The following is a 13,122-nucleotide window of genomic DNA, read 5'->3' as shown; positions in this document are numbered from 1 at the left end:
CAGTCATTTCCTGTTGTATGTAAGACAAATCAGGCTTTGCACCTTAAACTTATTCAGCTGTATGTCAATTATATTTCAGTAAAACTGGAAGAGAAAAAATATACTGTGATATTGACAGAAGAGTAGATAATCAGATCAGTGGAGTAGAGTGGAGAGGCCAGAAATAGTCCCACATAAATACAATCAACTGATCTTTGACAAAGGAGCAAATAAAATGAGGAACAGGTTCAACAAATGATATTAGACATCTACATGCCAAAAATTAACCTAGAAGTAGATCTTTTACCTTTTACAAAAATTAACTCAGAACAGATCACAGGGCTAAACGTAAAATGCAAAACTATTTAAATTCCTTGAAGAATAGAAAATCTATGTGGCAATGACTTTTTAGATACATCATGAAAAGCATAGTACATGAACGAGTCATTGATAGGCTAGACTTCATTAAAATTAAAAACTTCTGTTTTGCCAAGACACTGTCAAGAGAATGGGAAGACAAGTCATACATGGGAGAAAATATTTGCAAAAGGCATATCAAACAAAGGATTGATACCCAAAACGTACAAAGAGATCTTAAAACTCAGCAATAAGAAAACTAACAACCTGATTTAAATATGGGCCAAAGACCCGAACAGATACCTCACCAAAGACATACAGTTGGCAAATAACTATGTGAAAAGATGTTCCAGATAATGTGTCATTAGCGAATTGCAGATTAAAATGAGATACCACTATACACCTATTGGGATGGCCAAAATCCAGAACACTGTCAATACCAAATGTTGATAAGGATGTGGAGAAACAAGAACTCCCGGTTCCTTGCCAGTGAGAAATTAAAATGGTATAGTCACTTTGGAAAACAGGTTGGCAGTTTCTTAGAAAATGAAACATATGTTTATAATATTACCTAGCAATTGTGTTCCTTGGTCTTGACCCAAAGGAGTTGAAAACTTGTGTCCACACAAAAACCTGCGCATGATGTTTATAGCTGCTTTCTTTACAATTGCCAAAACCTGGGAAGAACTAAGATGTCTTTCAGTAGGTGAATGAATAAACAAACTAGGGTACATCTACACAGTGGGATATTTATTCAGTGCGAAAAAGAAATTAGGGCTTCCCTGGTGGCTCGGGCAGTAAAAAATCTACCTGCAATACAGGAGACCCAGGTTCGATCAGCTATCAAACCATGAAAAGAAATGGAGGGATCTTAGATGTGTACTACTAAGTGAAAGAAGCCAATAGGAAAAGTATGATCCCAACTGTATGACATTCTGGAAAAGGCAAAACTATGGAGACAGTAAAAAGATCAGTGGCTATCAGTGTTGGGGGCAAGGAGGGATGGATATACAGATCACAGAGGATTTTTAGGGCAGTAAAACTATTCTGTATAATACTGTAATGGTAGATACATGTCACTGTCCATATGTCATTATTCTATGAGTTATTTGTCAAAATCCATAGAGTATGTAACACCAAGCACAAACTCTAATGTAAACTATGGACCTTGGCGATAAGGATGTAGGCTCGTGGATTATGTACCACTCCGGTTGGGGATGCTGATAGTGGAGGAAGCTGTTTGTGTCGGAGGGCAGAGAATTTATAGGAACTCTGTGTACTTTCTGCCTAATGTTGCTGTGACCCTAAAACTGCTCTAGGACTTCCATGGTGGTGCAGAGTATAAGAATCTGCCTGCCAATGCAGGGGACTCGGAATCGATTCCTAGTCCGGGAAGATTCCACATGCCAAAGAGCAACTGAGCCTGTGCTCCACAACTGCTAAACCAGTGCTCTAGAGCCTGTGAGCCGTAACTACTGAAGCTGAGGAGCCCTAGAGCCCACACGCGGCAATGGTGGAAGCCGGAGCAGCCTAGAGCCTGTGCTCCACAACCAGAGAAGCCACCACAATGAGAAGCCTGTGTACTACAAGGAATAGTAGCCCACGCTCACTGCAACTGGAGAAAGGCCAAACAAAAGCAAAGAAGACCCAGCGCAGCCAATAATAATAATCAAAGTGAAAAGTGAAGTCGCTCAGTCATGACCAACTCTTTTTATCCATGGACTGTAGCCTACCAGGTTCCTCCATCCATGGGATTCTCCAGGCAAGAATACTGGAGTGGGTTGGCATTTCCTTCTCCAGGGGATTTTCCCAACCCAGGGATCAAACCCGGGTCTCCCGCATTGTGGGCAGACGCTTTACCCTCAGAGCCATCAGGGAAGCCCAATAATAATAAAGAATCCTTTTTAAAAAAACTGCTCTAAAAAATGTCAGATAAACAAATGAATAAATCCTCCACTACCTCACCATCACCATTTACCTCGTAGTGAAACCAGAGCAATAAGGAAGGGCTGCAAAGACCAGCGGATTTGGTCTCCACCTGCTCACTCTGCTCCAGCCACACAGGGAGCCTCCTCATCAGGCCGAGTGCCAGGCCTGCTGCACTTCAGCGCTTCTGCACTCACTGTTCTTTCTGCCGGGAACACTCCTACTGGAGAGCACCCCGCTTCCCTCCCACCTTCCTTCAGGTCTTTATTCAAATGTCACCTACTTGGCAGTGAGACTTCCCCATCACCTTATGTAAAAATGCAGCTTTCCCCAAGCCTTCCTGTTCTTCTTGTTTTATTTTTCACCAGAGGACTTCTCACCAACTAACACACTATGTATTTTGCTTAGCTAATTTCTTGTCTGCCTTCCTCACGCTAGAACATAAGCTCTGGGAGGGCAGAGGCTTCTGTTGTTTTGTTCCCTGCTGTTCACTGCCTTATCACGGAGCCTAGGATGTGGCAGGCTATGGACCGTGTTTGTCAACTGAATACATGAATACCTTCGTGAGCATTCTCTCATGCTTCCAAACACTTGCCACGCTGTTTTCTCTGCCTGGAATGACATTCCTCTGGGTTCAGAAGAGAAAATCCACCCAACCTCCAAAATTCAGCTCAAGAAACCTTTCTTTTGCAAAGGGCTCCCTGACTTTAGGCAGATAGAAGTAGGTAGGAACCTCTTCACTGCATTGCCACAGTGTCCTGTTATCACCAAAGGCTGGTGGGGCCTTAGACAGTGTTTTGCAAGCTGTGGGGCTCCATGGAGACTCCTTATTTATCGTGTATCCCCAGCACCTTTGAACCTGGCAGATAACAGCAGGCCCTCAGAAACATTTGTGGAATGGAATGATAAATGAGTGAATGACATAGAAAAGCAATCCGTATGTAGTTTAGTGTGAATTATGTTGACATTTGTAGCATACATAATTTAAAGAATACCCTTAAAGGCTTCCCTGATAGTTCAGTTGGTAAAGAATCCGCCTGCAGTGCAGGAGACCCTGTTTTGATTCCTGGGTCAGGAAGATCCGCTGGAGAAAGAATAGGCTACCCACTCCAGTATTCTTGGGCTTCCCTTGTGGCTCAGCTAGTAAAGAATCTGCCTGCAATGCGGGAGACCTAGGTTCAGTCCCTGGGTTGGGAAGATCTCCTGGAGAAGGGAAAGGCTACCCACTCCAGTATTCTGGCCTGGAGAATTCCATAGACTATACAGTCCATGGGGTCCCAAAGAGTCAGATGCAACTGAGCAACTTTCACTTTACTTCACTTCAAAGGTATCCCTACTGAAGTTTGTTTGACATTAATATTTTTTATTATAATTTACTCACAACCTGTAAGTTAATGACTTATACTGTCCAAAGTCTGAGATCTCACCCAGTCATCAGTGTAAAAGGTTGAGTTTGCATTCATATTTCTATTACATTATTCCAAAGTGTTTTTTTACTCTACCTTTTGTTTGGGTTTCCGTATCCAAACTGGTTTAGCCTTGAGAGTATCACCATGGGAGCTAAAGACTGAGCAGGTTTGGTAAATAAAGCATTGATGCCAAAGACCATGGAGGAAAGGGGTGACCTGGAACAGAAAGAAGTAGCATAAGTCTACATCACACACAAACTACATGGATGTATATATGTAAGTGTATATACACTATGTATGTATATGTATACAAGTATCAAGGACCTTTCAGACTATTAAGTCCTCTTTGAGCCTAAATAGACAATAATAGAAACAATCTATAAAATGCTGACCATCATCTGATAATGCACAGTTGTCATAAACCTGCATTGAACAAGCCTGTTTTTCCAACAGAATTTTCTCACTTTCTGCCTCTGAGTCACATTTTGGTAATTCTTGCCATATATCAAACGTTATCATTATTATTCTATTTGTTACAGTGATCTGTAATCAATGATCTCTGATGTTACTACTGTAGTTTGGACATTTCATTTTTTAGCAAGAAAGAATTTCTAGATTAAGGTATGTACATTTTTAGACACAATGCTATTGCATACTTAAAAAACTACCGTATAGTATAAACATAACTTTTATATGCATTGGAAAAGCAAGAAATTTGTCACTTGCCTTAGTGCCATATTTGCTTTATTGCACTGGTCTGCAACTGAACCCACAATACTTCCAGCAACAACATGTATTATTTCACAGAAGCCCCACAATCTTGTGAGGAAGGTATCATCACTTCTGTTGTAGGGCTGGGGGACAGACTAGGTTCTGCACAGACACGCAGCTAGCAACTAATAGACCTGGGATTCACACCGAAGTCTTCCTCCTCAAATTTTCTAAAGGATTACTTTAATACATTCTCAGTGAGAATCCTGCCATATCATTTTGTGATAATTAAGTTACATCATATAAAATAAATCAAGGGCATTGCCTGAATAAACGGAAATTTTGTCCATGTTTCAACCAATGATGGAAAACTTGCAACTAAGGAAGAAGGAGAGAAGAAACGGGGGAGGTGAAGAAAGGGAAGAAAAAAGAAAAGGAAAGAGAAAAGATGAGGCCAAGAGAACTGGAAGAAGATGGATCTGACCATAAGACCTTGAGTTTCATCCCTAGTTCTTCAATCTGTGCTTACATTACCCTGGGAAAGTTAACGCCTCAAGAGTTTTAGCTTTGTAAAAATGAGGATAATTATGATTTCATGATAATATAAGAAGATAACTGTCGTCAGTAGATGACTGATGTAGATAACTGCCTCCACTAGACCATCAGAGTCACAAGGGCAGGGGTTATACCTGCTTTGGCTCTCTAAGTTCTTATCCGACATGATCAGGACAACAGTTGACTGAAGCAAAAAAAAATCATTTTCAGAAGATGAGACATTGACCATTCTATTTCAACTTAACTATATTCATTCTCTTATCTTTTTTTTTTTTTTTGAGTACAGGTCCACGGATGAAAGTGCTGTGCTATCTTTCTGGCACATACACTATCCGTACAACAGGATCTATGGTTTCTACCATCAATTATAGAGAGAACCTACAGTTGTTTACAAGGCATTCTGAATACAGAATACTTTTAGATTTTTCTATTTCCCTAAACATTTAAAGTTCTCAAGATATCAGGTTTGATAGTAATTTTTTTATACTTTATCAAGTCGTTCTAAAGCATTTAACTTAGTTTTCATAGAAGTGCTTAATTTCATACATATATTTCCTAAGTTTATAAAATATAAATGTAACTACATGTAATTATAGGGCTTTCCAGGTGTAGCTAGTGGTAAAGAATCTGACTGCCAATGCAGGAGACATAAGAGACCTGGGATCGATCCCTGGGTTGGGAAGGTCCCCTGGAGGAGGAAATGGCAACCCACTCCAGTATTCTTGCCTGGAAAATTCCACGGACAGAGGAGCCTGGCAGGCTCCAGTCCATAGGGTCACAAAGATCTGGACACGACTGAAGCAACTTAGCACAGCACAAATGGAATTATAATAACAATTGCATCTGACATTAACCAATTTGAAACAAAAAGTACTGACTCTTAGTAAGGATACAACTTATGGGAGCAGAAAAGCATATGTCTCTTCAAGAATAGCCATTCAGTCAGAAGCATCCAGCATGTGCATAGGAGAGTATGTTTTTAGAAGGGATTTGCTACTACAAAACCTGCTGTATTGTACCCCTAGCATTGACCACAGGGCCTGACATACAGGAGGCAATCAATAAATATTTTTTGAGTCAATAATATCCACCACACACAGCTGGTATGAGACTTGAATGAGCAAAAGCCATACAGTGCTTGTACACACTGGCATTTGGTAAATATTGGTGCCCTTCCCTTTCCAACTGTTTGAGGCATTTTATTCGTTAGTACCCAGTTTCATTCAAAAAGAATTTGAGTGTTAAAAGATGTTTACTGACATTTCTTCCTGTTAATTTATTTTTTTTAAACTGATTTAAGTCTGTCATTTTTCTAGGCATCAGGGACATAGTTCTGAAACATAAGGAGCTCACCTTCTTGCTCATCACTCCAAATATGACTTAGCAACAAACTCTGAAACATGGAAGAAATTATTTAAAGAAGAAATCACCAAGTTGGGTTGGCAAAGCTTCCTTCAATTTAAGTTACATTAAGAGACATTACTTTGTCAACAAAGGTCCATCTAGTCTATGGTTTTTCCAGTAGTCATGTATGGATGTGAGGGTTGGACTGTAAAGAAAGCTGAGCACTGAAGAATTGATGCTTTTGAACTGTGGTGTTGGAGAACATTCTTGAGAGTCCCTTGGACTGCAAGAAGATCCAACCAGTCCATCCTAAGGAAATCAGTCCTGGGTGTTCATTGGAAGGACTGATGTTGAAGCTGACACTCCAATATTTTGGCCACCTGATGCGAAGAGCTGACTCATTTGAAAAGACTCTGATGTTGGGAAAGATTGAAGGCAGGAGGAGAAGGGTACAACAGAGGATGAGATGGTTAGATGGCATCACCGACTCGATGGACATGAGTTTGGGTAAACTTGGGAGTTGGTGATGGACAGGGAGGCCTGGCGTGCTGCGGTTCATGGGGTCTCAAAGAGTTGGACACGACTGGGCGACTGAACTAAACTGAACAAAAAAAAAAGGCCATGCAGTTTCTACAAAGCTAATAAAGACTGTGCTGGTCTTAAAATAATACATTCCTCTCTATTCCATAAAATAGAGCACATATCAGAAAATATGTGCCAATCAAGTGAATTTTATGGCTGATCTAAAGCGTTTATAATAACCATACCGAAGAACAAAACCTCTCATCATCAGCTTATACTTTTTCAAGTAAAAAAAGGATAAGATGGACCTTGATTTTCAGTTTCAATTCTTGTGATGCTACAGAGTAAAGGTCACTTTGCCTGATAATCCAGTGCAGTACAGTAAGTCCCCTACGTATGAATGAACTGTGTTCCAAGAATGCATTCATAAGTCCAACAAACCTAGGTACCCAACTAACACAGTTGGTTATATAATACTGTACTATAATCGTTTATAATACCTTTCACACAAATAATACATAAAAAAACAAACACAAAACATAAAGAAAGCATTTTTAATCTTATAGTACATTACCTTAAAGTACAACAGCTGGCATTGAGTGAACAGACAAGAAGAGTTACTAACTGGAGAAGGAAGAAGAGATGAGACAAGGTAGAGCTGAAGGATTGTCAGCAGTAGGAGGGCAAGCTGAAATTTCACTTAGCCTGAAGTTGATGGAATCCATGCACATCTTTGAAAGTTCACAACCTGAAGGTTCGTATGTAGGGGACTTTCTATATTATAAAATAAAGCTATCTGAGATTTCACTTTGGTTTCTGAGATTTAACCTTGTAGCACCAGCCGTATGAAGCTTTGGGATGAAAAATTACCATGTCCTTTCAAAAACAGGGAAAAGTTGCCTGGGGTGAACAATTATGAATATCTTATTATGTTCTGCTCTCTGATTTCCAGTGCTGCTTCTTATGACCCTCTCTCAGTTACGTGATTTGTAGTGGCAATATAACTGAGATTCGGAGATACTAATATGTTCTCCTTCCCTGTGATATCTGTATAGCTAATATTTGAAAAATATACTTACTGCCGATTGAACTTCAGTAAGTCTGCATTGACCATGTCAGCCAGTGGCAAGTTAAATAAGCAAAAAGAAGCTTGCACAATCACCCTAGAAACAATTTTAAAGTACACATATGAAAATTCTATAACTAGGAGACACAAATTTGTTTAAAAATAAAACGACAAAGTTGACATTTGGTTTGCAGAAAAGGAAAAGTGAAATAATATGCTATAAAAATAAAAATATATTAGGTACACACTTCTATCCTCCCAGAATGTATCTATGAATATATAATTCTCTTTTAAAAATAAATACATTTTGAAAATTTTACTATGCTTTTTACTCATTCTCAGTTGACTACCTGTTCATTAAATCTGCTTAAATTATGGATAGGTTCTAAAGAACAAAACATGCCACGGAAATTCATTACTTTTCTCCTTATTGTTCCTTTTTCCCCTCCTTTCCCCCCCTTTTTTCCCTATAGTTGATCACTGCCTTAATAAATATGAACTTTAGCTTCATGAGTATGGTAATAATGACATGGAGTTTTGGTGTATATTTTAAACAGAATAAATATTTTGTAAACTGTGCAATAAAACAAGAAGTGAGAATCCACTTTCTCACATTCACATTAATATATAATTTAAAAAATTATCTTTGATAACAGAAGTTAAGTACAGGAGATATTTTAGACTTTTTCTCAGTTTAACTTTAAAATCTACTGCTTATGTTTGCTAATTGTTTTTTTTTTTTTTTTTTGCTAATTGTTTATCATAAGCTAAGGAAAAGTATTTTATCTTCTTTTATTTCTTTTGCACAATCTTTGTCCCATGCAAAAAAACAATGAGCTAACTAAAATATTGCATATGTAGTATTTAATAACATAAATTCCAGAGCTTCCCTGGTGGCTCAGTGGTAAAGAATCCTCCTGCCAATGCAGGAGACCAGGGTTCAATCCCTGGTCTGGGAAGATCCCACATGCCACACAGAGCGGCCAAGCCTGTGCACCACAACTATTGAACCTGTACTCTAGAGCCCGGGAGCCACAACGACTGAGTCCCCGCACTGCAACTACTGGAGCCTGAGAGCCCTAGAGCCTGTGCCCTGCAACAGGAGAAACCACCGCAATGAGAGGCCCATGTACAGCAGGTAAGAGTAGCCCCCGCTTGCCGGAACTAGAGAAAAGCCTGCGAAGCAACAAAGACTCAGCACAGCCCCAAATAAATAAATAAATATAAATATATTTATATTTATAAATTCCGGAGAAGGCAATGGCACCCCACTCCAGTACTCTTGCCTGGAAAATCCCATGGACGGAGGAGCCTGGTGGGCTGCAGTCCATGGGGTCGCTAAGAGTCAGACATGACTGAGCGACTTTACTTTCACTTTTCAGTTTCATGCATTGGAGAAGGAAATGGCAACCCACTCCAGTTTTCTTGCCTGGAGAATCCCAGGGATGGGGGAGCCTGGTGGGCTGCCGTCTCTGGGGTCACACAGAGTCAGACATGACTGAAGTGACTTAGCAGCAGCAGCAGCAGCATATATAAATTCCAATATATTTTAACTGGAGAAGCATTTAGAAAATCTTCTAGTTCAACATCACACCCAATACAGAAATCTTTTGGTATAAAGAGGAAAATTAAGAACTACTAAGGGACATAAAACATTTTAATTATGACAGAAGAAAGAAAATGGGGGAATGGTTGAAGTAAAAAAAAAAAAAAGCAAACAAACATTTTCATTCTAAAAATCACTACAAAAATGTCTTTTAAATATGACATAACCAGAGCTACCACTGTAGATTTACAGAATAGTTATCTATCAGATCAGATCAGATCAGTCGCTCAGTCATGTCCGACTCTTTGCAACCCCATGAATCGCAGCACACCAGGCCTCCCTGTCCCTCACCAACTCCCAGAGTTCACTCAGACTCACGTCCATTGAGTCAGTGATGCCATCCAGCTATCTCATCCTCTGTTGTCCCCTTCTCCTCCTGCCCCCAATCCCTCCCAGCATCAGGGTCTTTTCCAATGAGTCAACTCTTCCCATGAGGTGGCCAAAGTACTGGAGTTTCAGTTTTAGCATCATTCCTTCCAAAGAAATCCCAGGGCTGATCTCCTTCAGAATGGACTGGTTGGATCTCCTCAGGTTTTACAGAGATCAATACTTTGAGTTAATTACTATATTTGCCACTTCTGATTTACTCAAAATGCAGTTAAGTCTTCATGAAAATTTTCTCAAATTGTTCCAATAGGGACCTGGAGTTAGATTTATTAGTTCGTTCACCCCAAACACATTTTCTAAGGACCAACTATTTGCAGGAACTGTAGTAGATGATGGGGCCACAGTAATAAGAAACTAGACTTTATTCGTAATAAAGCTCAGTCCAGTGGGGGCCAAAGACAGTCACAGACAGAAGGATCAATGCTACAGCAGAGATAAGCATGGGGCATCGGGGTCATGTAGGAGGGACACCTCCCCACTCCAGTACTCCTGCCTGGAAAATCCCATGGACGGAGGAGCCTGGAAGGCTGCAGTCCATGGGGTTGCTGAGGGTTGGACACAACTGAGCGACTTCACTTTCACTTTTCACTTTCATGCATTGGAGAAGGAAATGGCAACCCACTCCAGTGTCCTTGCCTGGAGAATCCCAGGGACGGGGGAGCCTGGTGGGCTGCCGTCTATGGGGTCACACAGAGTCAGACATGACTGAAGTGACTTAGCAGCAGCAGCAGCAGGAGGGACACCTAATCCAGGTGAGCAAATTGCAGAAGGCTTTCCAGAAAGCACATCCCTGAGCTGCAGCCTAAAGGAACAGTAGGAGAGAGCCAGGTAAGAATGGTGAAAGCTTTTCAGGCATAGAATGCTGCATGTTAGACATGGAAGTGTTTGAACCTGGCACTGCAAAGTGTTTCTCTAGGGCAGGAGTTCGTTGTAAGCGGAGGAGTAACAAGAAATGAAGATGTCAAGGTAAACAGGGCCAGTATAACAAAGGACCTCATATGTTATCATTTTGCACTATATCCTGAAAGCAGAGAGAAGCCACTTAAAAGATTGTTAAGCAAAGGAATGACACGCTCTTCTAGAAGCAACTGGGGACTAGGGACAAGGGGACCATGTAGGAAGTTATATGGAAATCCAGGTAAGAGATGACGAAGACCTGAGCTAAAGGAATGGCAATGGGAACACAGAAGGGATGGATTCAGGACATATTAAGGAGCTAAAACTACTAATAATTGGTAGCTTATTAGATGTAGGAGACAAGAAAGGGATGACAAAGACAACTTCTCAGTCTCCGACCTGGGCAACTAGATAGATGGTAGAGCCATTTCCCAAGATGGCAAAGACCATCTTTTGGGGATAAGATCTTTATTTGGCAGCAGGATTTACTAAACGATGCACTTTAACAGGTTAGAAAGAGGAACTTAACTTTACTACAAAACTTGGCATTAGAAATCTCTGCAAAAATGAAAACAGAAAGGTGGGCTTCCCTGGTGGCGCGGTGGTTAAGTCTTCACCTTCCAGGGCAGGAGGTGTGGGTTCAATCACTGATCAGGGAGCTAAGATTCCCATATACTTCCTGGCCAAAAAAACCCAAAACATAAAACAGAAGCAATATTGTAACAAATTCAACAAAGACTATGTTTGGTTAAAAAAGAAAAAAAAAAAAGACTCCACATTAAAAAAAAAATCACCCCCAAAATAAGAAGACAGAAAAGTGTAATGACTGCCTAGAAATGAATACTAAACACATTTCAGATCTAAGATGTTTCATTGCTTAAAAGGAAATGGCAAGATCTACGGTAATTTTGGGATTGACACTGGCATTTACTCACATGATAACGGTGAGATACAGAGCCAAAAAGTAATAGTACTGCTGTCCAAGAAGCAACATGACAATGGAGGCTGTTCCTTCTAGGTAGAATGAAAATAAGATAATTTTATAGTAACCAAACTTCCTCAGCCAGGACTGGCTGATAAGTACAAGGCACTGAAATGGAAACAGATGGGCATAACGTTAAGATGGAATCCAGTGAAATAGGTTTACTCTTCCTGACAACAAAACAAACATTCTCAGCAAAAAATAAATTTGCTTCTGTATCATAATATCAGCTGAAACACACAACAATACTATCTATCATGGTTAGAAGTGTTATTATCCATTTATACCCATAAGAGTTGACTAATATACTGCAAAAAAACAGCTATTATTTCCTATAAAATGGACAAAGTGGGAAGTAGTTTCATACATTTTTATTTTCACACTAACAAGAGGAGGTTTAACTAAAACCAACTATGAAAGAACCATCACTGAAACAACGAGCATTGCTTTATTGTAATGTGAAAAGACCAACTCAAATCCAAAATATATTCAGATTTTAAAATTTGGGATTAAAGCCCAGAATTCACCTCGCACACAGTAGTGAATAGTAAAATAAATATTTTACTATTCTTCTTTGTAAGAATTCCAGATATATCTGAAATGTACTTTTTTATCCTAAAATCAAGCACCAGAAATTAGCAATAGTTTATGATTGTATCGACATTTCTTCTGTTTGTGTTTCCTGTCCAATCTTATATATTTTCATCTTTCTAACAGATTCATGTTGAGAGTTCAATCACATTTTTTCCTGCATTTCTTGCTAGCAATGAAAAAGTTTATTGCTCTAGACCAAAAAGTTAGTGCTAAATATACATATGTACATTAACAAAGATTAGAAGATACTCTTTGTTTTCAATAAAAAAGCACATTGTTTAGCCCTGAATCATTTTCACTACCTAAATGTACATACAATTAGAAGAGAATTTTTAATGATGTAAGTATAATAACAATATTGTTTAACAAATATAAGGGTTTCCCCCTCTGACTAATTTTTTGGTTTACTTCTCTACTTTCAAGAAACAAGAGCGCTTTTTTTCTGGATAGTAAAATGGTGATTGAGAGGATCCATGCCATTTCTCAGAGTTCTATAAGATAAAGTATGTAAAACAGACCAAGTCCCCTTATATTCCTATATGTAATAATAACACTATAAATTTACACAGTTCCACATTTTGAAATGAAGCTTCTTGTTCTCAATCTCCAACCCATAAAATACTACACAAGATATGAGAGTAATACTCTAAGAAACGTGCGACAAAGTGGAAAGTGCAAGATTTTGAAACCAGATTCCCTAGTGTCAACCACAAACGGGCACTTGCCATGGGTGCTGCCATCTGCCTCTAAAAGGATTAAATCAGGTTCTGTGGAAGCTGCTGACCTC

General features: G+C 39.5%; 1 protein-coding gene across 5 annotated transcripts in view; it reads right to left on the bottom strand.

Moving 5' to 3' along the window:
* The window catches only part of LOC109578495 (transmembrane protein 180-like), a 43,393-nt gene that overhangs the window by 17,569 nt on the left and 12,702 nt on the right, over nt 1-13,122 (bottom strand). For 4 of the 5 annotated variants that reach the window (XM_070779790.1, XM_070779789.1, XM_070779791.1 and 1 more), the window contains 3 exons: nt 11,695-11,849; nt 7,883-7,966; nt 3,765-3,887 (listed from right to left, as the gene is read on the bottom strand). In XM_070779790.1, coding sequence (XP_070635891.1) covers nt 3,765-3,887; nt 7,883-7,966; nt 11,695-11,849 — 362 coding nt within the window. The remainder of the gene's footprint in view (nt 1-3,764; nt 3,888-7,882; nt 7,967-11,694; nt 11,850-13,122) is intronic. The other variant, XM_070779788.1, reaches the window with a different exon arrangement.

This window comes from Bos indicus, chromosome 25 (assembly GCF_029378745.1).
Source record: "Bos indicus isolate NIAB-ARS_2022 breed Sahiwal x Tharparkar chromosome 25, NIAB-ARS_B.indTharparkar_mat_pri_1.0, whole genome shotgun sequence".
NCBI classification, from domain to species: domain Eukaryota; kingdom Metazoa; phylum Chordata; class Mammalia; order Artiodactyla; family Bovidae; genus Bos; species Bos indicus.
The sequence above is the reverse complement of the archived record's forward strand: the minus strand, read 5'-3'. Positions and strand labels throughout refer to the sequence as shown.